General features: G+C 38.2%; 1 protein-coding gene across 1 annotated transcript; it reads left to right on the top strand.

The window, feature by feature from the left end:
- Positions 1–6,421: 6,421 nt before the first annotated feature.
- Positions 6,422–18,929, top strand: LOC104641146 (homeobox protein CDX-1). Its single transcript, XM_010309703.2, has 3 exons — positions 6,422–6,854; positions 16,116–16,261; positions 18,675–18,929. Exons 1-3 carry the CDS (start codon positions 6,422–6,424, stop codon positions 18,927–18,929), a joined length of 834 nt encoding a protein of 277 aa, XP_010308005.1.
- The last annotated feature ends 8,056 nt before the right edge of the window (positions 18,930–26,985 follow it).

Below are 26,985 nucleotides of genomic sequence, written 5' to 3'. Positions count from 1 at the left end.
AACACATGAAAACCAGAGTACTGGAATGCCAGATTACATTTTACTCGACTCAGCTGGCCACTCAGTTGATACCAAGCGTTGATCTCACAGTTTGTGGGGGTTTTGGCAGGGACTGAAAACCTTCTGTTACGCATCAGGTCTGCTGCTATGTCAGGTACGAACTGACCAAATGGGATTCTTGGCTATGGGTCAAGTTTTCCCTTCTATTCCTCTGGGTAGCCAAATGATGAGCTGAGGTCCTGCAACAACAGCAATGTGCAAGCAGACTGAGGCAGCGAACAGGGACTTTGGATCTGTTTGTACTTTGCTCTGGAAAGCTCACTGAGCAGACTCCTTTGGTTAATTCTGATGTTTGGTAGTGAATTATCAGGTTAGGCTGCAAGAATTTCACCACTTTCAATCACATTGTGTTAAATGATATGATTCACACAGCCCGAGGAGATCCAGTGCATTGCAAGGTATTAAAATTCAAAGCAGAGAGCATCCTGAAAATAACGATTAGAAAAAAGATATATTCTTTTCAGAACTAACAACATTTTCAGTGTTCTTATGAGACAGCTATTTACTCTAGCCATCCTAAAGGCTAAACATACATCAACATATGTCAGCTAATTCATTTCACAAGTGATGAAAGAAAGAATTCATGTTTTGCACTCCTCATACATGATCTCTTTTGTGGCATTTATTAAATTCTACCATATCACATGAGGTCATGAGTGTTACTTCTATTTTACAGATTAATATGGAACACACATTATCTGGTTAGCCCAAGGCAACTAAGCAAACTAGTGGCACTGAGAATCATCTATCTCTGTGTTCATTCTACCTCACTTCTACATCTTACTATCTACTCAGATATGTCAGCTCTCTCTTTACACAACAGAGAGCTAAGCAGCACCATCCGGGAAGTTGGTGTCATTCTTTTAAGAGCATATATACCGATTAACAAAGAAAATACATTGGAAAGACAGCTACTCCTTAAAGAATACAAGATTAAAATACTACAGTCCTGCTTTTCACTGTCATCACCTCATAAGACATTTCCATTAGTGTGAAGTGTGTGTGAAATACCAGCGTTGTGACTAGATGCCATATTAGATTACGCAGGGGCAATGTATCAGCGTAACAGAGACCAGCCCTGTATACTCACACACTGAGCTGTGTGGGGCAGCTCAGTACGCCAACTCTACATTGCAGCGCATTTTAGACCTTTGAGCATTCTGTTAAACAGAAAATTATCCGTAGAGGTTCACTTTAAGAAGCCTGGCATATTCCATAATAGTATTACTTCAGGTTTCAAAAGAAAGCTTTTAAGTTAATTAAGTACCATAGCAAAAATCATAACCAAAATTCTAAGCCAGGACTCTTCACTAGCTTTGCTGCTTCCTGCATCTGGGTGTGTGACAGATACGATTCACATCAGCCAAGGCTCTCCTATTCCCTATAGGATAGAACAGACTGAGGACTTTGAAATCTGAGTAAGTTCCTAGCCACTGAAAAATTCATTTGAAATATCTCCTTGCCATTCAGCCAGCTGACCACTAGCTGTCCCCATTGCTTCACAGGAGTACAGGATCAGTGTTGCAACTGGAACGAAACATGCCTCCAAAAATGAGTGCTGCTACTCTTAGAGGGGAAAAAAATGAAAGCTCAGAAAAATTAAAGGAAGCTCCTACAGTTCTGTAAGACTGTAGACAAGGAGAGAGATGTGTACGAGAAGACCTATATCTCGGGACAGTGATGTGGTTACAATCTGAGACAGATCAGCATGGAAAGCTTAGGATACAATCTTAGCAGATCTTAGCTTTATGACATGCCAAAGGAAAGCCCTGGAGACCCATTCACATCACAGAATAGGAACAATCAAAGTGGACTGGAGCATTCCAATGTTCCTGCCCAGTCTCTGACCGCATCCATCACATCATCATCCATGGTATCTGATAAAACCACCTTAAGAGATATTTTCCCAACCAGTATCTATGGTGGACGCTACTTCCTAACCTCAGAATATAGATTTTTCCAGTTCTAAATTTGAATAGCTTCTATCTCAGGCCACAGGGTGAAGGTGTTTTAGGCTCATCTTAAAACCAGAAAGTTCTTTCCTCTCTTGAGAATTCAGGACAACTTCTCATTTCCATTCATCTTCTGGCTTCTCAACATGAGCCCAGAATGCAGAATTGTCGCTGTATTTGTTAAATCTACAATATTTTGGATTTGGTCTCTTCACAAATCAACTTGGAGAAATCTCATCTCATATTGATAATGGTTGGGATTTATTATCACATAATAGATGCTATTAAGAAGGCAGAATAATATTTTACAAGGCAATTAATTCCACTTGAATTGCCTTTTTAGCCTTAATGCTGCTACTCACAAAAGAATGATGACAGACTGTCTATGCTTAATAAAATTTATGTTATGAATTTGGATGCTATTTATTGCTTTTTGTTCAGCCTTTGTAAAACAGACCTATTATCTGCTCTGTAATATTTGCTCATAAAAATCAAAGACAAGGCAATGTCATTTCTAATGTGCAAGGCTTCCAGTACCCCTCTAGCCAGCGAAACTGCAAATACATCATACAAGGGCAGTTGTCACTCAAGTCAGCTCTTCAGAATCTACCCTTTGTCTTTGCTACATTACAGTCAAGCAAAGATGAGAAGGGTAGCAAAGGCTGAGATTACTATATCCTTCAAAATATAGTTACAGGGAAAACATACTTGGGAAAGAGACAGATTCCTGCTGTCTTACTCCAAGCTTTTGCTCTGAAGGGACCTCTCTTCTACTCAGCCACTATCATTCCTGCACAACAAAGCACAGAGCACTAAACCAAAATTTTTGTAGAGAGCTTTATTCAGAACAGCAAAATGAAATTGAGAATAGTTCGTGCAGGTTTATTAGCAAAATAACATTAGTAAAATGTGAGTTCTAAATTTCACCAAGCTGGAGAAGAAGAGTTCAGAATTCAAAATATATTGGCAATTTTCTTTAAAATGGACTAAAATGCTGAACCAACACAGCTCTCATCTTAAAATCTACAATTTAGTTCCAAATTCTGAACTCTGCTGCATGTAGTATCAATGTACACAAAAATGTTAGGAATCAGATGTGCCACTAGCTACCTACTGAATGCCTGTGTGATTTTTTTTTCCACACATGAATGTATTGCATTAGTGCATTGTAACAGACTTTAAGCTTCATTCACCAAAATAAGTGTCTGCAAATACTGTACACATATAGTACTGAGTACAAACACTTTACAGATGTAACAACTGACTAGAGAAACTTCTGATATTTTTTTTTCCAAAAGGTTTGACTGAAGACTGGCATAATTATAAAGGATTGGGTATACATATAGACTGATCTCCCCAAGATGACACCTGATACTAACACATATTCTTGCTAGAAAGTATGAAAAGCAACTCAAGTCCAAATCCCTTTATACTTTGTGTTTGAGAACCTACGAAAACATTTAGTTTTAAATGAACTGTATCAGCATGTGATTATTCACATACCTCCAGCAGTTAAAAGACTGCGGTTCAACTAATAGGTTAGATTTAAATGATATAAATTAAAAAAAAAACTTTGGACTAACCGAAACCAAAATACAGCTGCTGAAATCAGACCAACTTAGGGTACTTGGGAATCCAAAGGAAGCAGTTTCCTGCTTTAGTGGTCACGGCATGTGGCCAGAGGAGTAAAGTATTGTCAATCTAACAATCATATATTGCAAAGTACTTTCTTTAAGCAGTATGGAACAAGGAAAACAGTCTCCTTCCATGTCAATATATACACATATTAGTTGAAAGCATCAAAGGGTATTTTTATGTCATAATTACTATTATTTTCAAATAAACATGAATAAACGCTCTTTTACTACTTTCAGTAGTTTCATGAACCAAATTATACCATTACAAAAAAATGGATCAAAATGTTTCTCAATGCTGCACTGGGACAGAGACTGAATGCATGGCTATAGCCTGGCGTATCCAACATCCCGGAACACCGAAGAAGGGCAGATCAACATCCAGACTACGCAGTGAGACCCAGCCCTTCTGCAGTGCCTTGTGCTGTCAGTATATTAGGTAGCTAGGGCCTGCAGAAAAAGTTTTGCCGAATGAACATAATTAGAACATTTTCCAGACAGCTGGAGGGCTACAACTAATGCTACCGTAAATGAGCAAATGCTGCTTCTTCCTCTGGCTGATTTATTGGTACACCTGCATTCAGGAGAGGTATAGAAATGCTTAAAAGGATGAGTCTTCAACAGTTTTGAAGAGGAGGAAAGGAAATTGAAATCAAGGTACAACAAAAAGCCATAAAGAATCTTGCTTTGTAGCTATTTCAATACAGTCTGAACTTGCGAGCTACCAAGCATCGACACTGCTCTAAATGATTGAGAAAGGGAGTGAAACACTCTAGTTTAAAAAAAAAAAAACACACACAAAAAAGCATATACAGCTCATGTTACATTTAAACCCCGTTGCACTGGTAACTACAGACACAGACTGTCCAGAGGCACCTAATTCGTAACTAAACAAATATCATTTATTTTGCTGATACAGGAGAATGAAGCTGTTCAGATACATGATGTACTGATTATTGACTTCCCTAGATTTGTGGAGTCTGTACCAGCAGCTATACTTGGTCATTTTGAATGGCCAGCTGTCACAGATGTGTAAATTGCAACTGAATTAACTCACATGCACAAGCAGAAGAAACAGTTTCTGCCAACTTCCCCCACCTAATGATTTTTAAAATACCTTTCAACAATTATGCCAGCAAAACATCATCCTCCAAAAACTCACAAGAAACAAGATGTAAAAGAGCGCAAGTTTTACCAACGTGCACAGTAGGCAAATCTTAAATACTCAGAGAAGGTAGGCTGTGCTTCTCCACATACCCCTGAAATTAGCAGTCAAAAAAGGTTTTTCCACAACTACAGCTACAAACCATCTTGTGAATACAGCCTAAGGACACCATTCTCTCAGAAAAGGGAATAGCGGTGTTGCCAGGTGTGCAAAGTAATTCTTTCCTCCTAAGAACCAGAAGGAACCTGTAAGTTTAAATGGTGTTAAAGTGCAAAAGACTCTCAAAGAAAAAATACACTTCTGAACAAAGAAAAAACTCATTACACTTTGCACCTGTTTAAGAAAAAATCCTTTTAACAAGTTGGTTCATTAATAAAGGTGCAATTAAGTATCACATCGTTAAAGGAACAGGAATGAAAACAGAGTAAATTCTCATTAAGAGACAATGCTAAGGTATCTATCTCATTAAAAAAAAAATAAAATCAACACTTTCTCTCCTCACTCCTGGTTACAGATAATCTTAAAGGAATTTGTTACTTACAAACATAGGATTGCTCCCAAAAGTTAGGAAACCAATTTTTGGAGCTAAAAAAGCTAGAATTTGTTCCTGTATTTCTAAGAAAAGGTGTTACTTATTGTGAACAAGCACAGCAATGAGAACAGAAAAACCTTGAGGGAAAACTACCACTCATTTCAATATCACAAACAGGACATAAGCATAGGGAAAGTGACAAATTTTGCATTCTCTCAATAACAGATTCTCTTTCTGTTAACATTGTAAGTTAGAATAGAGAAACTTCAATCACTGTGGCAAGCAGCCAGCTCATGAATAGGCTTGCTAACATCAACAAGACTATTCGTATGAACAAATGCTCAAAATGACTACGAGACTTCTTGTATATCCTTTGTAATGTTAAAATCAGTAGGATTACTGTGGTTTCTAAGTGCTCTCCCACATAGACCAAGAGCTGAAGTCAAGAAGTGTGCTCATGTGAGAAACTAGGTAAGAGCTGCAGTTAAAGACTGAACTGGTCCTTCGGTTTCAGTTTAAAAAACAAAAAAACGTAGCACACATTCTAACAAAAGAACTAGCGGACTAGCAGATGCCAGGCTTTAACTAACTATAAACTAGTGCCTGAAGTTAGATTCTGACATGAATTGCTCAAGATAAATACTGTTTCTACTTTCTGAACAGTTATTGGTTAACTATGTATGCAACTCTGCTTGAAGACCACGAGATTTCAAACTACATTCAAAAAGTATAGAACCGGGATGGTAATATATAAAGGATCTGTGAGAAAGGAAGCACTAGAACTAGCAGCAAGGTGGGGTTGCCTGCATGGTCAGCCCTTCATTTGAATGCAAATGTAATTTTGGGGCAGGCAGTTATCTGTGACATCAGGCAGGACCTTAGTAAACTGTTACCACCAGCACCTGGTAAAACCATTGTTAATCATGTGTAGTAAGGGGACATCAGGGCTAGCATGAGTCATTTATAGAGCCAGTCAGGGCTAGAAAAGAGAGAGAAAGAAAGAGGAGGGGAAGAGAGATCAAACAAACACTGTGAGGAGCAGGATGTCCCAGCAAGACAAAGCCAGGCTGTGAGCATCATGTATGTGAGTTATCTTTTGGATAAAGAGACCAGCATGTATCCAGGATCTGCAAGGTGCAACAGCAACAACCTGCCAGTGCAAAACTTTGTGTCTGCTCCACCCTATTCAGACTACATGGGATATCATCATGTGCCAACTCTGGACACCCATGGACAGCCTGCGGGAACCTGGGGATCTCACTATGGCCCACAGCGGGAGGACTGGAACGCTTACGGCCCAGGACCGTCCAGCACGGTTGCTGCTGCACAAATCAATGGCTCGTCTCCTGGACAGGTCTCCTACAGTTCTGCTGATTACAGCTCCCTCCATCCTGCTGGATCTGGGGGGTTACCTCCTGTAGAAACAATTAATACACAGCAAATCTCTCCCAACAGCCAAAGGCACAGCTCTTATGAATGGATGAGGAAAACGGTGCAATCCACTTCTACAGGTATGAGGGCCCTGAGGTTTTATGCTGAGAAGAGATTTTTTTTTTTTTTTTTTTTTTTTTGGCACTGGTGGGGTTTTTTTGCCAGGTTCTCTGTTTAGAGGGAAGTGTACAGTTTAAAAAAAATACTAATTGCTCTGAAGGATTCTTTTGCTAGCATTTAAATACTGGTTCAGTTATTGGATGCTGGTTTTGATCAGCTTGATGATTTCTTATATTTCTTTCCTATCTTTAATGCTGAAGCAAATGAAAAGCAGTGCCCTTTCACAGTGAAGTATTTTTACTTTGGATATATTTAAAAAATTGTGATATCAAATAATTGCTTTTAATAGGCGTTCTATAGATTGGAATGAAGCTGCACATCTGCGGAAAGAAATCATGATGAAAGTATTGTATTTCACCACCACCTATACTTTGCTTATTTTCCTCAAGTTTTAGAGTACATATGAAAAGTTCGAGTAAAATATATACAGTAGGGGGGTTGGAAATAAGGCTTTGTATTAGAAACAACCTCTCTAAACCTCAGAATGCTGAAATGAAATGAGATCTGCAAGATCAAGCAATGAGTCAATGCTTTAGAAACAGGAATGATAAGGAAAGGCTTGCTTCACTTTGTAGTAGTAGCTCTCAGAATATGCAGGAATACAAAGATCCATGGTAACACAATCAGTTAATACAGCAACAGATCAGTCTCTGATGCATAGTAGTCGATGAGCACAAAACAATTCTTCAATGGTATTTAACCAGTAAAAATAAGTCACATAGCATGAGGAAAAGGTTCTGTTTGATTGTAATGAGGAACAATGGAAAAAAATGTAAATATTGAGCATCCCTAAACCAAAAATCTATGCCTTGTATGAATAGGAAAAAAAAAAAGAAGGAAGGGCAGAAGGAAAAGAAAAAGAGGGAAAACTGCCTGAAAAGAACAGAGGCACAATCTGCTATATAAAAGAATTTGATCCTCTGAGGTGCTGACCAGCTTTGACATGCATGGAGATCAGTAGAAATTAAGGATGCTCAATACCTCGCCTAAAGAGATGCTCACAGTATTTCAGATGTTACATCCCAGGAAGGTTCCTTTCCTGTCAGCCCTTCCTCCTGCCGCAGCTCAGTTCCACACATTCCCATAAATAATAGTTTTCAAAGCAAGTATTGAATCAATCTCTGATAGAAAAGTAATTACTTAAAACATACTTTAGAAAAATGAAAGTAACTACACAGAAAAACTATCTTTATTAAAATAATGCATTGAATTTATATGGACAGACCAAGTCATCCTCACTCCTGCTGAACACAACTTTAGTTCATAGACAGTCCATGGAAGTCAATAGGACAATCAGAGTAGGTTGTTACTCTGGGTGCGTAAAAATTTTGGCAAATAAAAATAAAAAAAAAGAAAAAAAGGAGTAGTTGGGTTTTTTAAAATCATATTTGTTCTTCACTGACTACTATGCAAGAAAACACAAAAGAAGGCCAGTCTTGCAAAAACTTACAGCTTACTTCTGAGTAGTCCTTACAAGGGCAATGAAATTGCTCACAAACTATACAATTTACAGTTGGCAGAATACTTGCTCAAAAAACCCACTACTTCTCATCTGTTCTTTACCTACTGGCCTCTTGCTCCTGTGGATTTAAATTGCAGCCTCTCTGACAGAAAGACCTGATTTGATCTGTCTGTGCTGTTCCTTTTATAGTGGGGACACTGTGAGAGATATATATTTATAATAGACAACAACATTCTAACTGCCTGCTTAAGAAGCATGCTTAGGGCTTTCTAATCGTCCAAATTTCAAACCTGCAAGAGTCAGATCATTCACAGAAGGTGCTGGAAGTCTCTCCATTCTGGAATAGTCCAACAAGATACTGAGCATCTTCATCTCAAGAAGAATTGAAGAGATGAGCATGTCATGGGAGCATATCCTCCCAAATGCCCATGGGCCAGTGTAAGGCCCTCTGAAGTTAGTGGGAGCCTAACCATTCATTTAATAAGTACTGGGTCATGCTTTAGGGTAAAATCCAGACACGTAATTCTCCTGCTGCTTCTTTCCCTCTTATTTTTTTTGCTAGGCCAGGAACACCTATTTATTAGCTTTCCTTATTCCCTGTGAAATAGGTACGAGCCACTATTCTTGAAGATGGAAAAACTGAGGCTCAGACTTACCTGAAGTAATCAGAACAGAAATTAATTAGACTAATTTTATTATTTGCTCACGGCTTGTGGCAAAATACTAGTTATCAATAATAATATTAGTTCACTATGGAAACAATAATTATTAAGGCAAGTGGTTTTTACATGATATTCTTGAAAGTGTGCATGAAATGTTCCTGTAATCTTACCCCTTTAAGATCAGGAGAAATTCTTCCCAAAGGTTTACTTACATCGAGTAGTCTGACTTGTAACAGCTACAGAAACAAGGCCCAGAATCAATGACATTTCCATCTCCAGAGATTTCTTGGTTAGCTTCTCTTATTGGTGATTTGTGGCCTCATGACCTGACAGATGACAAACAAAACACTTTATTGAAATTTCTACCACTGCCTCATGCCCTACAGGTCTCTGATACTCTGTCATCTATACAACTAACCTGGAACGAAGGAAGAAATTATTTCAAGTCTTACTCTGTAACTTTAAAAACAACATCCAATATAAAACCTTGTCTTCAACTGGTGTTAAGTGAAGTTCATGAGGTTATGCTACTTGAGACCAATGAAAGATCTCAGTATTTAATACAGGACTGTCATTCTGGTCTAGTATTACCGGAATGCATTTCCTGCAGGGAAAAAAAAACCCCTAATAAGGCTTTCATCCATCACACTCTCTCCGATGAAGGATGTCTGAACATCTCTCCCTGCAGCTTTGGAACTGGAGGGATGGGGACTTGATCCTAAATGCAGCGCACATAGGATCCAATGCCTAGTCACTGCATTCTTGAGGGTGTTCAGGATACGGGAGAAAGCAAATGTGTTTTGACTCACAACACCCGAAGGAGAAAACACTGACTACTTGCATTTTCAACCAAGAACACGAATTGAGAAAGACCCCTCTCTAACCCTTATACTGGTCCTGTCCCCTCTCCTAAATGCCCACTTCAAAAGGGAGAGCAAAGCCACAGCAACTAGCAATTGTAACAGAAGACAGAACAAAGCAACGACAACTAGGGAATTGAGGTGGCAATTCCACACACACAAAGCATAATAACTGGCAAATTCTTTGATGGAAAGTAGAATAAAACAACCTTAGAACAAGTTACAAATCCCCTCCCGTTGATTTCAGTATTTTTCTGGAGGTATGCAATCATTCACACAGGAGTAGACTTTACTTTTTGCCCTTGTGAGAAACAACATACATCTGTGGTAAAACTGTGCCCAAAACAATGAATTTGAACAGTTAACCACCAGGCAGTTCCAGCAGCAATGAGAATTTGTTCATAAAGCTGAAAGCACATCTTAAGGTCTGCATTTATGTTACCATAAAACAGGGAGGGAACAAGTTTTGAAACAGAGATAATCTAATTATGAGCAGAGACCTTTCTTGTAGATGACAACTCTCCTATCATTCTTGTTCAATAAAAATTTACTCTGAAGACATAAAGACAGTTTTTCTGATGCTGATGACACAGGTGCTGATCACATCATTACTAAATGCACTCTAAACATAGAGCATCTAGTCTTTGAAGAAGGAAGAAGTTATATTTCCTTCACATTTAAGGAAGAGAAACAAGCCTCATGAGAAGCCATTCCTGCAAAATGCTGAATGCCTAAAGAGCATACAACATTTGGAAAAAAAATCATTTAATCACTTGCTTTTTAGTCTATACAATCATTAGCAATGGGATTTCCCCTGATGTTGCCACATAGAAATCCACCTACATTTTCTGTACGTTGGTTGGGTTGGGTCCTTCTGCCAGACAAAATCCATGTAGGGCAGTCTGTCCATTCATTATTTTAAGGTGATAAAAATGATTCTGCTTTGGAGTCAATTACTTCTGTATGATGAACAGAAAAGTTTACACTAGCAAAGTGAAGGGCAGAACTGGGCCAATGAGCCAAATATAGAACAGCAGAACAAATTCTAATTTGAAAACATTAGCATTTTAAATAGAAGTGAACAGAACAGAAAGGAAAATTCTTCAAGTCTGTTGAAAGGTTCCAGTTCTAGGATCCTGTTCTGTTCTTTTCAGCATGAGTCATCTGGACATGTATAACAAGAACAAATGATCAAGACCCAGCAGAAAATACAAACATAGAATTTCACCATGTTTCACAAACCTTTATGCATCCAACTTTGCAATAATGAATAGTCCTACTCATCACACTAAGATTTCTGGCAGGAATATTATTACTCATACAGGATTGGATCCATGTAACATTTTCTAATACAATGGCAGTGTGTGTGTGGGGGGGTTATTTATTTAACTTTACAGAACATCATGTGCAGCACAGTGTCCATCTTCAAGACTTATTTAAAATCACTTTTGCTTCACACCTTCAATTAAACCAGTGAAATTACACTAGGGAGAATTTGCCCTTCTTTCCCTACACTTTTAAGTGCATAAATATTTAGAGACAGTCCCAAAACAAAACTCTAGGGCCTGGTGTCTGACAGTCTGTATCTTTATAAGCTCAAAAACTAACACTAATCTCTCTCTTAATACTGAACTAACATACAGATGCAGATTTGAACTGCGCATATCTTCAGGTCAGAAAGCTGCTTCACATTTTGAGCTGACTTAAGCTAACTTCCATCATAAAGTACAGACATTAACTCCCTCTGAAACAATGTTAAACTACGGAATCCAGATTATAATACTTTGAAGTAATTCGACAGTAATCCAGCACTATTCTACAGTAAGACCTCTTCTGTCTAAATTAGGTAGCTTCTGGATTTTATGAATGATGCCAGTTTCAGTGGACGAAGAATATTCCTGAAAAGTTAAGAGAGGAGGCACTGGAAAAAAAGGGGCCAGGGCTAGTTCCAATGCTAATTTATTTTGCTTTGTAAACTAGTTGTGAGGTCCGATGGTGGGGTTTTTTTTTTTCCTTTCCTGGGCTACATTGTCTGAGGTTTTGAGGCCTATCTGTCATATTGAGGCAACAGACCCTTTCAACACTTCACTTTGCTTTGATATGCAGTCTTGTCTCTTCCTTCTCCCTCTTTTCTTCAGGAGTTATATTGCCGGAAAGGGTGATGATTTTCACAGCAAATAAAGAGGCCTTCTCCTAGCTTTATTGTCTTCAGAAGAAATACTCTGTGAATTTTATGACCAATGGGAAAGCTGTTCCCTTCCCCCAACTCAAAACTTGGCCAGTCACAAAAATTGCTAGAGTGGGTGTGATAGAACAGGATTGTTAAGCTATATCTCATGAAAAGTTTTCTAAGTCTGAAATGTCTCATTTCTTGTTACTCCAAAGTACTCTTCAATAGTCACTATTTGCAAAATAGGTTTTTGACAAAACTCGCTGATCTTAAATAGCTCATTAAAACCAGGAAATCCACTCCCCCAACACAAAGGCAGTCACACTGCAAAGGTAGTTGCTTCAAAGCTCTTTTGTTTCATTTTTCTTCCACCCAAATACTAATAACCTCTCCAACCACTTGCAATTCTGTAGTATAACTGTCCATGACAGAACACATTTCCAATAAAACTGATACTATATTGCTGATTAAAATTATAATCTGTCACTAACAAAAGATTAATTAAAATTGTAGAAAGTTAAATGTTGGCAATTTCACTCACCTAAGTGAGTAAAATGCACAGGATTTTACTAAAGAATTGGATTAAAATATTAACTTTTATCATTGCATTATTAAATACTGCCATTATCTCCTAAAGAAGTCTGAGAAGTGAAGAACATCCTTCTGCTGTCTCTGGGGTGAATCCATTAGTCCTACCTCAAATTTTACTCAGGTAATACTTCTCCTTGAAATAAAATGCATCACTGTAAATAAAATCAGTAGAAGGTCTGCAAGATTTGGCTCAGAACACAGTAGAGTGGATCTATTCCATCTAACAGATGGAATTTAAAGGCTCAAGTCCCAAAGTGTTTAGCGATTGGTTTTGTTGCTGCTGTTTGTTAACTTTGGCAAATAAAAACGTACTTTGCCTTTGAAAGGAAATGCCATATGCAGACTAATTCCAACCCAGCATCCAACAAAGGCATTAGGAAGACTCTCACTGACATCAATGAGAGTCTGGGTAAAGTCCTAACAGAGTAAGACATGACTCTGCCAGAACTAAAAGTATCCTCTCAGAAGACCCTGGCAGATCTCAGCTCCCATTCTCTGTTGTCTCCGCAAAGGGTATTACTCTACACAAAAAATCAAATTATTAAAGACAAGTTTTATGTGACAAATCATAGAGAATTTTTCTCAGATTGTTGTTGACTTTTAGGAAGGAAGTGTTCTTCTTTTGCTTTTCTACTTTTTAAATTATTATCTTAACTTACTTTAAAGAAAGAAATTAGATGTGAAAGATCCCAATCTTCCTCCAAAAAGAAACTATGATATTATCATTCCTACAGAAATTAACTGAAAGCTACTCGTACGAAAATAAAAGATTTTATGGGAGAAAGTTCTATTTTCCACAAACATTTAATTTCTTCATCAGTTTAAAAAGCAAAAAACCCCAACCCTCTCCTACTCAGATAATAAGGATTTAAGCCCTTAAAACCAGAAAGAGGAAGGTTTATCTTGAAGTTTACCACCTTGTTTTGGCAATAGAAGAACATTTGATATTTGTCTATGGCTTCTGAATGAGAATAGAGTTCAAGATAAGATCACCTTGTTGCTCTTTTGTGTACTCCATCTTAACAACACAAAGGAGACTAAGGAAATATTTTAAACATTTTGTCCCATAGAATGACCCCAAATTCTCATTTAAAGAGGAAAAAAACCTAACCAAACCACTGGCTAGAGAGAGATCAAAAGTTAAAAAATATCAAGTGAGGCATTAAAGCACCACAGGTGACCATATGTTAAACAAACAATTTACACTTTGAATGAATGAAAACAAATGTCCTAGCATTTATGTGGACTGAACTGAATAACTGCTGTTCTTTAGAGACTCTAAAATTCTACCATAATGCTGTAAAAATAACAGCACTTTTCACTTGATTATCAGTGTAAACGTAATTGGGCTAATTCTGCTTTCACTACAGTTTCACAAAGATAGAAATGCTACCAGAGGTGTAACAATATTTGTTTACAGCATTGCACTGACCAGGACTTCCAGTGCTAAACTCTGTATCTAGGATCTATACAAACCGTACAAAAAGGATCAGAACCTGAAGAACCTGCCAACACAAACAATACCTTGGTGACCCAAAAACTCTTACAAGTAGCAAAGTACTGGCTGTCAAATGCTGGAAGAGAAAAGTGATATGGCTTTCAAGCCATTACTACACAGTGTATACAGCAAGTGGAAGGCAATGTTAACTTTAAATATGTTCAGCTATTAAAACAAAGAGACATTACATCTCCCTCCACAGATGTGGAAAAAAACCATTAACCCGTGAAACTAAATCATGAATTAAGAGATAAAGTACTTCAAGATTCAGCTGTAGTTCTGCACCCTGAATTCTGATCTTTGGGTGCTACTTAAACTTCAAAAGCAAGAGGAGTTGGAAGGAGGGGCTGGGGAGAAATCAGGCCTTTGATACCATTGATATATGAAACCTCCAGCTATTCTCTCCTGCAGGGGAAAAGCTGGTTGCTATGGGGTGGCGTGCCGTGCTGACCTACTCCCAGACTGAAATTTTACCAACTCATTGCCTGAAAATCTATTTCAGTCCTCTCCATTCAAAATTAACTGCTCTTATTAGGAGTGCAATTATTATAAGTTTGAGGAACCTGTTTTTTGAAGAGTTAGGCATCCACACATTCTTTTCAGAAAAAGATCTGTAAGCAAACATGAGCTGTTGTATGAAGCTAAGCTAAATCTGCAGCAATAGCAGACTGTTACAGGCAACAAGCCACAATGCGCCTGGAGTTTTACACATCATCTGAGAGAACCTGAATCTATGGTTCTACTGTTCTACTATAGCGACCACTAAAGATTCATGACCTACAGTACCACAGTGGAACACGCTGCAACTAAAAATACATTCCATCCCAGACAATTTACAGTCTAAATATATACATCTAAAGAAACATTCATATGAATACAGACAGACAAGGAAGCACAAAAAAATTTCCTAAGACTGTGGTTAGCGAACACGATAACACTGGTCTTAACACAACAATGATCCAGTCTTTCAAAACTGTAGGAAGACCTTAGGCTAGGGCTCACGGGCCTTGGTTTATATCTCTGACATACTGATTGCCCAATATGAATATTAACAACAGAGGAAAGGTGGGTGAGAAAGGCAGCATCAGTAGCCTTTCCCATTCTCAATTCTCTTTCACTACTGCCAACACATTCTGTCCTCAGAAATTATCCTGTATGGAATCCATAAAATTTCAGCTACTTGCATCTGTGTTCACTGGCTCACGTCATTTGCCATTACCTTTTAACGACCCGGACACTGCTGAGCCGTGCCTGCTTCAGTCAGCTGTACCCACAGCTGAAAGGATGCAGCAGCGCTGCTTGCAAAAGAACAGATGCTGCAGTTCTATCGTTATTCAATGTCCTTTGTTAAGTATTATCACTTTCTTTTTCTCTTTTTTATTATCTGTCATCTGAAAATCTATGTTACTATTCCCTGTGGATAGACTGTGCCAGACTTGAAGGAAAAACACAATCTCCAGGCTGCATCAACAATCACAATATTGTACTAATTTTTCCAGCAACAAGAAGGGATGAACTTTGGAAGCTCTCAGTATTTTCTGTGCAGTAAAATGTCCCTCACAATTTCCCTATGAAACAGGTAGCAGTGTATCAGCTTTAGGGACAGAGAAACAGAGCAATTCAACACCAGGCAGGAAGCTTGCATCAGAGTTGGGAACAGAACCCAGGTTTCCTGACTCCTTGCTCTTAACAAGAATGCCATCCCTCTCCCAAATGATAACACGAGGGTGATAAAGAATATGAGGACCAGTTTATCATGTATTTACTAAGAAGCAAACCCAAAATCTGATGGTATGAACCTCTTGTGTTGTAAATCACGACCAAGTCCACTGCAGTCAAGGGAGTTACTCTGGGTAAGTGCGTACAGAATCAGGCCTAAAATACCCACAAACATATTTTCAAATGTAAAGCCAGATATTTTGTGTTATTAAACTTAAAAAATTCTAGCTTGAAGCAATGTGTTCTTCTTTCAAAACAGGTAAAACAAGAACAAGAGAGAAGTACCGAGTGGTTTACACAGATCATCAGAGATTAGAATTAGAGAAGGAATTTCATTACAACAGATACATTACAATCAGGAGGAAGTCTGAACTTGCTGCAAACCTAAGACTTTCCGAGAGACAGGTAGAGTATGGATCACCCATTCAGGATTTATTTGAATTTATTATTGCTGATGAGGAGATAACCACACTGGTTAAGAACACAAAAATGCTAATGCGTCTAATAACCAAACAATGCGACTGGGTTCCCTTTGCAGCATAGGAACTCCAACTATCCAGCTGAATGGCCTGACAGCTCTGTTTGCACTCATTTCTAAATATCCCATCAGCACTACTTCAGCACTCATCAGGGAGCTCTGCAACAACAGGGAAAAAAACAAACACCAGTCTTACATACAGTCCTGTTCTGAGAAACAAGGGTTTAAATCTATCAACCAAATCCTGCCTGGATTTCTCTCTGTTTTACTGGGGTAGTGGTAGCAGGGAGAAATTTTTGCTGAAATTTCTAAAGCAGAAGTCCTGGTTCTGCTGAAGTCAATGGGAATCCTATAACCAATTTCAACAAGGTCAGTCTTAGCAGAGAATGGAAGTGATGAGCTCAAGTATGTTCAGGACACTTGAAGGTATCTGTTTCTCTGACTGCCTTTTACCTCTTGTTAAGGATTTCCTACATACTTGCAGTAACTTTTTCCTGCCCCTATTTCCTCCCACCTCTTCCAAATTCCACTTCTGTTCCCACAACATAAATCAAAACACAATCCTTTCTGGTCAAAAGATATATACAATTTTCTCTGGAACCACTCTGTGCCGCGTTCTTCAATCATGCGCCGGTGCCACCCCCTACGAAAGCAAAGCAGGTATATGGCCGCTGGCTCTTGCAAACAACTGAGATAAGATGCCAAGCTAGATCTCCCACAAAGACACTCACAACATGGTCTGAGCATATGTTTGGTTCCATTTTACATGGGAGTTTCTTGATGCAGTACCCTAAATTAAGCAGAAACAGAAAATTAAAAGCTTTACTGAAGGATCTCCCTGAGTAGATTTCAGGACACAATATGCTCATTTGCTGCCTTCTCTATTCGCAGACCATCACAGCATTGTTTTCTCAGTTATTATTTGGTATCATTCATTGAAGATTATGCCTGATTCACCATTGCTGCACTGCTGTACTGAGCCACCTAGTTGTAGCACTGTCCATCCACCTTGAACTCGTACACAGCACACACTGAAAGAGCTCACAGAAATGCAGAAGCAAATATCTGTTTTGCAAATATTTCTCAGTAATCTGCTGAATGCAAGTATTTAATTATTCAAAATTAAAATTATTTCAACTGAGCATAAAAAATATACTATGTGTCTTTTTGCTGGCTGTTAAAATCTTAATAATTTGACTTCATTATGCTGAATTTAAAAATTATGACCCTGCTTCTGTAAATGACCAACAATATTTACTTGAAACTTCCTAGGTCAGTGATAATTCCTGATAAACCTTTTTGTTAGTATATTTGAAGTGGCGATACAAAAAAGACATGATACATTTCTTTGACATATATTGGGGAAACATGGCAACAGTTTTTGCAATATTTGCTGCTCTTCATCATCAATATATGTCATGAACAAAATTAATTCCAGTGCATAAAGGTTACATCTCTGACATCACTTTTGAAAATGGAAGATTAAGAAATACCTGATCTATATTCCCACTACTACCCTTTCACACAAATGAAGCAACCCCATGGTATGAATATGACTGGACATACACTGTCCTATCCCACGTTCCACTGCACTCAGCCTAAAACCTGAAATGATTTTCTGGAAAAGCTCTTTTCCTGGCTAAGCCAAAATCCCATCCAGGCCACTGGAAGGAATATCTCAAGACAAAAGAACAAAGAACAATTGTTCAAACAAGGAAGGAAAGATGTAATATCTAATGAAGAAAAAAAAAAGGCAAAATGAAGCACTGTTAAGATAGGAAGGATACAGAAATGAAGGAGATGACGAGGACAAGAAAGAAGAGAGAAAATTGCTGCAGATCTGCATCCCTAGTTTAATAACAAACCCGAACAAAAACCTAAATTCGAACGCAGGTAGGTAGACACTGTTGTCTCACTGAAGCCAGAAGGTAATTCTGAAACAGATGTTAGTTTGGTTTTTAGACTGTTTCATCTCTTCTTGCATTTTGGCAAATGCATGGGTGAAACTAGATTACTGCAGCACAATCAGAATGCAAGAGATCTGAGAGTATTTGAGACTGGTTCAATGGAACATAATTTGGTACTGAAATGAAGTACCAAACACTGAAACTGAACACTGAAAAACTCTTTTTATCAAGCTATTAATAAATATTTTATTACCAGATAGGAAAGATTACCTGTATGAAAAACAAGCAAAATGCTCTGTTGTCTCAGTTTGCCACTGCCTTTCTCAGTGGTCCTCATGGAATTGATTTTACCTATGACCCTTGACTATATACATAAAGGACCACATTGCATTCTATTAGCAACTGAAAAAAAATTTCCTCTGCTCCTCTGCAGGTGAAAATCTGGTTCCAGAATCGCAGAGCCAAAGAAAGAAAATTAATGAAGAAGAAAATGACTCATTTTGATGGCAGCAATCTTGGCTCTATGCCGAGTGACTCTGGCTCCGTGAGCCCGATGCCAGTTCCTGACCAACAGACTCATTCAGAAATGTCCAGTTCTTTATTCCCACCTCCACCTCCTCCACCTCCGCTTCCCATGAACGGTTTGCAGCACAACGGGAACCTGCAGCAGGTAGTGGCCTCTCAGTAGGGCTGCCTGAAGACCTACAGCGTAACGAACACTATAAACTACCAGTACATGGAGCACTACAGTATGAGAGAGAGAGGACAGCTGTAGCTGTTTTGCAGGAGTCCCCAGCATGACACAGTTCTGTGCACATAAGCTTCAAGTACAGTAAAGCGAGAGCCACTTGCCAGGTCTGCAGGATAGCGCAAGTTCCCAAGGGCAACGGAACTGCTGTGTGCCAGGAGTCCTAGTTGCAGGGAGCCTCTGCCAGAGGATGCCATGCCGAGTCTGTGGCACAAGGCAAGCATCCCTCCAGCCGTGCAGCAGGTGGGTAGGCACTGGGAGGGAGGAGAGCTGAGGACCAGGTACAGCCACTTGTTTCAGTGCACTGCAGACAAAAAAAAAAAAAAAAAAAAAAAAAAAGCACAAAATGGGCCACAGGCAATACAACATTGCTGAGGCAGTAATGGCAGCTGTACGCAAGTGCTCTGTCTGTCCCTCGCCCCTAGGTAAAGAGTATATTCTTTCTCCTTTGATCTCCACGCAGGTTCCATGTACTAATCTCACTTTCATGGACTTTACGCATGGATCTTGATAAATGAAAACCTGGCTTATATGTTTTGACCCACTTGATGGAAAGCACGGGTTGTGGTGATTGCACTCACTACATGGTAAGGGCAAAGGTCAGGGATGAGCTCTTTGGCATTTTTTGGGTTTGACAGGTATGATTTCCAATGCTCCATACGCTGATATAAACATGCACTCTTCAATCGTACCATAAATGTTTCAAAAGCATTCTGGAATTGTGAGTCTTGGTCCAAGTTAATTTTTGATAGAAGAAAAATCATGTCAGACTTGTTTTGTATCCTAAAAGGGGGGGGGGGGGGGGGAATCCTTTTAAAAAGTGTAAGTATTTTTAAGTGACTACATTTCATGAGACAGCATAGCCCATGGATAAAGATGCAATAATTGCATATCAACTAATTTTAAATTTGGTCCAGTTTTCAGAGCTATTGTGACACTAAAAATATCTGAGAAGCCAAATTAATGGAAGACAAAGCAAACAAATACTTCATTTAAATATAAGGTCTCAGCATTTTTTAAGTGGGTCTCAATTCCCAAAGTGCTGATCCATTCCATACCAGGCAGAATTTGGTAGGTAATCAATACTTAAGAATAATCCGGATACTTACTTCCTAGGATGACTAACAATTGCATGTGCATAACTTGTCTGCAAAGGGAAAATATTTACAGCACGCAGCTGATAGGGGAATTTATACTATCATTGTCAAAAGCAATTTAGAAATTTAGGATGCCTGTCCTCCCTAATTTTCATCAAGGTGTCCTCCTAAATATCTGTCACTGTTGCAAATAAGACTTAGGAGCATTAAGTCATTTAGGCACTACATTTTGGGGGTTTTTTCCTTAATTATAACAAATAGTACTATTAGGTCATCAAAGTGTTGGTAATGTAAAATTACTTTGTATATAAAGAACATTAAAATAAATGAATTTTTTCATAATCATTTTCCAATGTGGTATCAGCTACTGTAGCACGTGAACATGCAGATTTTCATGATTAGTCTATTATTGAATTGTAATATCAAATTTAAAAGCAGGGCGATGGTAAAAAAAGCTTACAACAAGTACAGGACAACAGTAAGACCAGGATGGTTCAGAGAGCTGGCAGTTTCAGCTATTTCTTAATTTTATTTATCATTTTATGATTGCAAGAAGAACTCTTACTAAATAAGAGTAAAATTCCAACTCTGAATGGACACATATCTACATTGTAAAATTCCCACTCTTTCCTTTCACAACGCTGCTCCATTTACTGGCAACAGCAGTTGAAAGCTTTGCATAGGTAATACAAATGAGATGAAAAAACTGCAATTCAAAGTTCAGCAACAGAAAGACTCTTACTGATTTCCACATAGTATGAAAAATGGAACATGACAAGCAGCACGTGGGAACAAAACCGATTTGCCATCCATATTGATGAGCATGGCAACCAAACCAAAACACTCTTTTTTCTCCCAAGAGAGATATCCATTGAATGTGTCCAAAAGAGGAATCCATTGGAAATACACAGAACAGCCGTTCTGTCTACAGAGAGGAACGCTAGAGATATTTTACCTACACACGCACATATATTTAACTTAATAGAGATTGAAAAAGGTTCAAGGAGAAAAACATCCTCACATTGGTCAATTAAAGAGAATTATGCTTCCATACTAGAGAAAAATCCATAAAATTTTCCAGATTTAGACTTTCAAAAGGTAAGAATAGAGTGGGAAAGTTTGGGGGTTTGTACCGATATACAATAATTTAAGACCTAGTTCTAGCTAAGTGCACAGAACACTGGCCCCAGGGTTTTGCAGGATCAAGTTCATAGCTATTTATTTTAATCACATTTCTATGACATAGTTTAATTTTGCATTAAAATTTTAAAAAGGAGAATAAAGTCCTTCAAGAAAGAACTTCAGGAAAAGAAATATATCTGAACACAACTTCTTTCTCTTTAAAATTATTTAAACATCATTCAAAGAGAGGGGGATCTGGCAAAACGACCTGGTTTATCTTGTTTACATGTAGAAGAGTTATTGAGGAAGATAAGTGACCACTTTGAAGATCTGCCTCATTTCTGTTCCAGTTTGCTGAAAGCATGCTTGCTATAGGTTGCTATGTGTTTCCAATCAGAAGTTGTTAAGTACACAAAATAAGGCTGGATTTTATTTGCAGAAGCACACGTTCAAAGGTTAAAATTTATTGCTCCAAAAGGAGTATCTATAAACCAGGGCAATACCTTAGAGATTATTAACCTTCTAGTTATGCCAGTGATTGTTTTAAGTAGTACAATTTTTTTGTAAATCTTACCAGCAATCTATTCAACTAAATATTTCCAATGTGCTTTCATCCTTTAAACAGTTGCCCACCAGAAACAAAAAAACCTATTTTTCTCTAAAAATCTTGTGTGGTGCTATTGCTTAGATGCTGTATTGTCTATAATTAAAAATAAGAGAGACACAAAATTGGAGCCAAATCAACTGAAAGTATTTTGGTCCAACATTGTGAGTCATGAAGTACTGGTGCCAGTCCTCAGAATAATACTTATTTTCTTCCTGACTTTGGTTGTATCATACAACCTATCACTTATCACATCTGAAAACTAGGGACCCTAAAGCAGAGTTGCTGTGAAGATTGATTGGTTGTTAGCAAAGTGCCTTGAAGAAGAAAAGCATACCTTAGACTACATCACAAGAATATCTAAGCCCTTAATCCTAATTGTGATTAAAAGAACGATCAAGGTACATCCAATTTTCAGAGGAATTCACTAACCTTTAAACCCCATCACCCAGCGAGAATTGTGATCTATATGGTACAAAAGATCAAGAAGAGCATAGCAAATAGGACCTTCTACAAAAACTTCATGCAACTAAGCAAAATATACAACTCCAAATTACATTTCTAAAACAAAAACTTCAAATATGCAGTAGCTGCAATTGCTTAGTGGTCATGCAATCATTAACATACACATGATGCAATCATTAACATACACATGAGAGAGCATCAGGTATCTGCTACCTTCTACCCAAGGAGCAGATTCAAAAATACATTAATTCTGGATGTTAACATAAAAATTAAAAAGCATAATCCTACTTTAGCACCCTTTCTCAGTTTGCTGGTGCACTACAGGCTTACTCCAACCCAAGCTTTTACACTCAGAGCATACACCGAGATGACGCATCCTTGCAGATGACTTACACAGCCAGTCATATTTTGAAACGGCACTGGATGTTACTAGTTGGACACAATATCGTACAAACCTCACTATGTCAAAAAAATAGGCACAGGTTTTATGATTAAAATGTTTGCCAGCTGTTTTCATACTCAAAGAGCACAAAGACTTTCTTGTACATTTTGTAACAAACTCTGTTCTAAGAGGTACCACAATAAATGGAAAGACTTAATTAAGATATACCCTGTGTGTTCTTGGTCTTCTAAGCCACAATAAAATACAGTCACTCTCAGGCAGGACAGACTTTATATAGACAATAATCTCTCTTACCTGGGAGTATGAAAGAAGAGTTAAATTTGTGCAACAGAAATGCCAGTCTGCCAGGAATATAAACCACATGTATGGCAAGAATGGCAAACAGTAAAGGCAATCAGTTCCTTTGGTACCTCATGAAAGACAGACCACACTAAGGACTCAATAGTGAGCACCCAATACTCCCATCTAGCTATACTCGGGTCGGCACGAATTAGTTACAGTAAGTGGGAGGCCTACACTACATGATTCAGGAAGGAAACCAAATAAACGTCAATAGAGGATTTGCTGTTCATTTTCACGGTTCTGTGAAAAAGAATCAATTTAACCTGGAGTTCACATGCAGGCTCTGCATTAAGTCTGCTTGTTGAGCAGGGAGACATACTCTTAATTACTGTCAGGATTGATTTTTCTAACAGATTTTAAATTATTTAGATTTCAAAATAGTAAGACCCTCCTTTAGCTCCAGACCATTGTTTCCTGGCAACTCCAACACTGATGCAGATCATACATGAAATACATTGTCGCTACTTTTAATAAAATGCAAAAGTTAACATTAAGAAATGAAGGGTAAGTCATTGTTAGCAGCAGACAGAAAAACAGTAGTGGAATAGATAGAAGGGTAAATACAATCACCATGCTCCCAACAATTCATTTTTCGTCATTTTTCAAAAGGATTTGTTAACAACAAAAATTTCAGAGCATGGAATTAAAAATGAAACCATTGAGGAAGGCTTCATGGACAAGTGACATTTTTATTTCTACTGTTGATCTCTTCTGAAAAAGAAATACATATTAGGGATGACAGAGACACACAGTACAGAATTGAAACTTATGTTATATCCCTTTTCCTTTTTTCCCAGAAGCGCTCAGTTCAGCAAGTGAAAATAGTTCAGCTACCATTGCTCGTTCACCTCTCCAGGCTGTGCCACATCTGTCAATTCGGAGATACAATTTGGCGTGTGCTTGCATTTCAAGCTCTGAAAATGAGACCTAACTAGGTTGTTGCATATTAAACAGCCCAATTAAAAGGGGTAAATAAAATTTTCAGAAGCTTTGTGTTTATAGAATCTTCAGTGAAAGCAAGAGCAGTCTCTTCAGCTGTGTTTTTTAAAATTTTAAAACCACTTGCCTGCCTTCATGACTAGTCAGATTTTATTCCAACACAACTGACCTCAGTTGACAGCGTGGCATGTACTGACTGACCCTTCCTCAAGATTATACAGCTGAGTATTAATTTTAGGAGGAAAGGGTGTGCGTCCAAAGCCCAGCATGAATAAAGGGTCAATAACACCTCCAAAATACTGCATTAAAACTCTCAGCAATACACAGTTCACTAACAAAGTCCTTAGCTAGCCATTCCATTGAAATTCCAAGCATGCAGCTATAAAGGTACGGGCAAGAAGCATTCCTAAGCCTGATGTTACTGATGTGTTATTAGAGTGGTCATCTGGAGGCAGAAAACCAAACATCTATTCCTGTTACCTTAGCCAGAATGGGACACGCTAAGCTCACCTGGTTTTTTGGCCTCAGAAACAAAATCTCAGGTAGATTTCATATCATTTTCAAACTTCAAAGATGGACAGATCTGTTTCTTCTTATCTCCATATAAAAAGAAGAGTAACTTTATGAGTAAGGGTTCCTAATAAAAACTATCACAGGTATAAACACCTTTAATATAAGTTATTGTTGTACAGGCCAGTTTTATCTACCAGTAGTCCCTGAAATTGCAGTTATAATAGCTGTCATTAAAACATTTAATTGCACATTTGTGATTATACTATTATTACCCAGTTTGGAAACGCTCTTTAGAACAGCACATATACCACAGTATACCATCTACATTGCCTGTTCAAACAAAATTTAATAGTTCCAATGGTTATCACTATGCTTGTTGTTATTGCTAGATTTTCATCAACAGCTTGTTAGAAAACTAGAAAATTTTCTTCCCCAAAGATCTCAAAGTACATTCCATTTTACACACATACAACTTCATGTCAACAGAGGCAACTCCTGTGGACACTGGCTAAGTAGATAAGTTTACACAGCAATTTAACAAATAGAGGGAGGAAAAAACCGGAAAATTATAAGCTTGGAGTTCAGTTATTCTGGCAATCCATCTCTCTGAGGTATGCCAAAGAGCAGAGCACTCTTGCTGCCAATACCACACAGATCTTTCCTGTTCTGTCTTTATCACCCACCGCAGAAAACGGTATAAATACAAACCTCCGTTTGGATAAGATTTCTGCATCTCTAGCCCACTACCTCAGAACTGCTTTTGCTTTCCCATCACCCCAGAAAGTCAGGACAGGGCCCATGGTAACACAACAGTTCCACAAGCACTGAGGAGGCACAGGCAGCCCTTCCTCTACTACCAGCAACTAATCGCCATCCCCTCACAGAGCAAATATGGACAACGCAAGGGCAGTGCACTTTTTTTTCTTTCCCCCCACCTTTTCCTGACAGCAATGCCCGCTAAAAGTGTCCCTGGGACTACAGTGTAAGTTCCTACTATACACTGAAGAAGCAGTGGTTCAGTGACTCTGAAGCTACCGACACGCTGGATCTGAACAGGAGGGACGCATGTGCGGCCAAGAAATGACTCTTGGGAAGGCAGACTCTGATTAACAGTCAATTAGCTCTCAAAAAACATCAATCCCAAAATTTTGGTAGCCTCAAACTACTAGACTCCATGCAAAGGCATTGTTCCTTTTTAATACATGCACATGGTTCTGTGGGAATGGAAATGGAAGGCTTAAGAGTCAGGGTGCAGATGATCATTTGAATGTTGCCATTTTAGTTATCTTATTCTCACTTTGGTGTTAAAAATCTGCAGTCCTACCCAGCAATCTTATCCTGCTATGTAAATCTTTTCAAACAAAATGTCGTAGTCAAAGCTTACTATTGTTAGCTGATATCAAATCAGTGTAGCAATTTGCCATTGGCGTATCTTGATCTAATTATGTTCTGGAAAGAATTGAAATAGATCTAAGGAAAATTCAGATAATGGAACAGGCAAAACAAGAAAGGGAAAGGAGGAGCATAAACAAAAGATAAAAGAACAGAGAATAAAGGATAAAGCTCTCAGATACAAAAAATAGGATTAGGCGATAGTGAAATTGTGGGGGGTATGTGCAGAGGCATCCCATAAAGAAAAAGGAAGACCGGGGATTAAAAATGTTACCAAGATCTAATACATTCTATGAAATTAAATGTCACTCACTAACACGTGAAAACGGTGTGCTTAGGAGTAGAAGTCAAACAATGTGTCTGATCTGAAATCTGGGAGCAACCAATGTTCATTTGTACTGTGTCAATGGATTTCAGACAGTCAGTGGAGACAAAACCTCATCCTCCTGCGGATCTGCCTGTGACTGACAGCTCTGCATAAAATTTAGCAATACATCAGAATTCAACTGCTAGGATAATGCTCACAAATAGGCCAAGATACCATGGATACTTCCAGTATAGGAAACAGATCCTGTCTAATTTGGATGATGCTCAGTGGAGCTCTTTGTTCTTTTTAGTATATATCAGTACTAAAAATCTGTGGGCTCTCAAAAAGTGTATTGTAATTCCTTTTCTTTCAAGAGGAAGGGAACAGGAGTCTGTTCTGATTTTTTTAATGGCTGTTTTCATAAAAGTACAGCAATTACAGAAGGCCTTACTTTTTCCATGTCCTATTCCATGATGCAACTTTCCACAACATTCTTATGGTCCCAAGGATTAATAAAGAAATCTGTAAATATAGCAAACTGAATTATAAAGATTTTGCCACACTTCTCAGTAAAAATTCTTGCCTCAAAAAAACCCCAACAACCCAACCCCCTCTAAAACCCCACCAAACCAGAAGAGGAATATCTTTCCTCTCTTTAAGAATACACTTAGAATCCTTTAGTGCTGGAATTAGAAGGGATGTGTGAATACAAGTAGTGTCAAAATACAAAGGATACTGAATGAAAAACCACACCTTTGTAAAGGGAAACAACTCATTGTAATTTGCACCTCTTTTGCAAGCATACCCCTTGA

Source organism: Balearica regulorum, chromosome 11 (genome assembly GCF_011004875.1).
Source record: "Balearica regulorum gibbericeps isolate bBalReg1 chromosome 11, bBalReg1.pri, whole genome shotgun sequence".
NCBI lineage: Eukaryota > Metazoa > Chordata > Aves > Gruiformes > Gruidae > Balearica > Balearica regulorum.
This window is presented reverse-complemented; position numbering and strand designations above follow the sequence as displayed.

What these genes read in the sequence shown, in the direction of transcription:
- LOC104641146 (XM_010309703.2), top strand. Translation starts at nt 6,422, where the DNA reads ATGTATGTGAGTTATCTTTTGGATAAAGAGACCAGCATGTATCCAGGA. An exon ending in GGTGCAATCCACTTCTACAG is followed by an intron (nt 6,855 to 16,115) that starts GTATGAGGGCCC and finishes CTTTCAAAACAG; the next exon opens with GTAAAACAAGAACAAGAGAG. An exon ending in TAAGACTTTCCGAGAGACAG is followed by an intron (nt 16,262 to 18,674) that starts GTAGAGTATGGA and finishes GCTCCTCTGCAG; the next exon opens with GTGAAAATCTGGTTCCAGAA.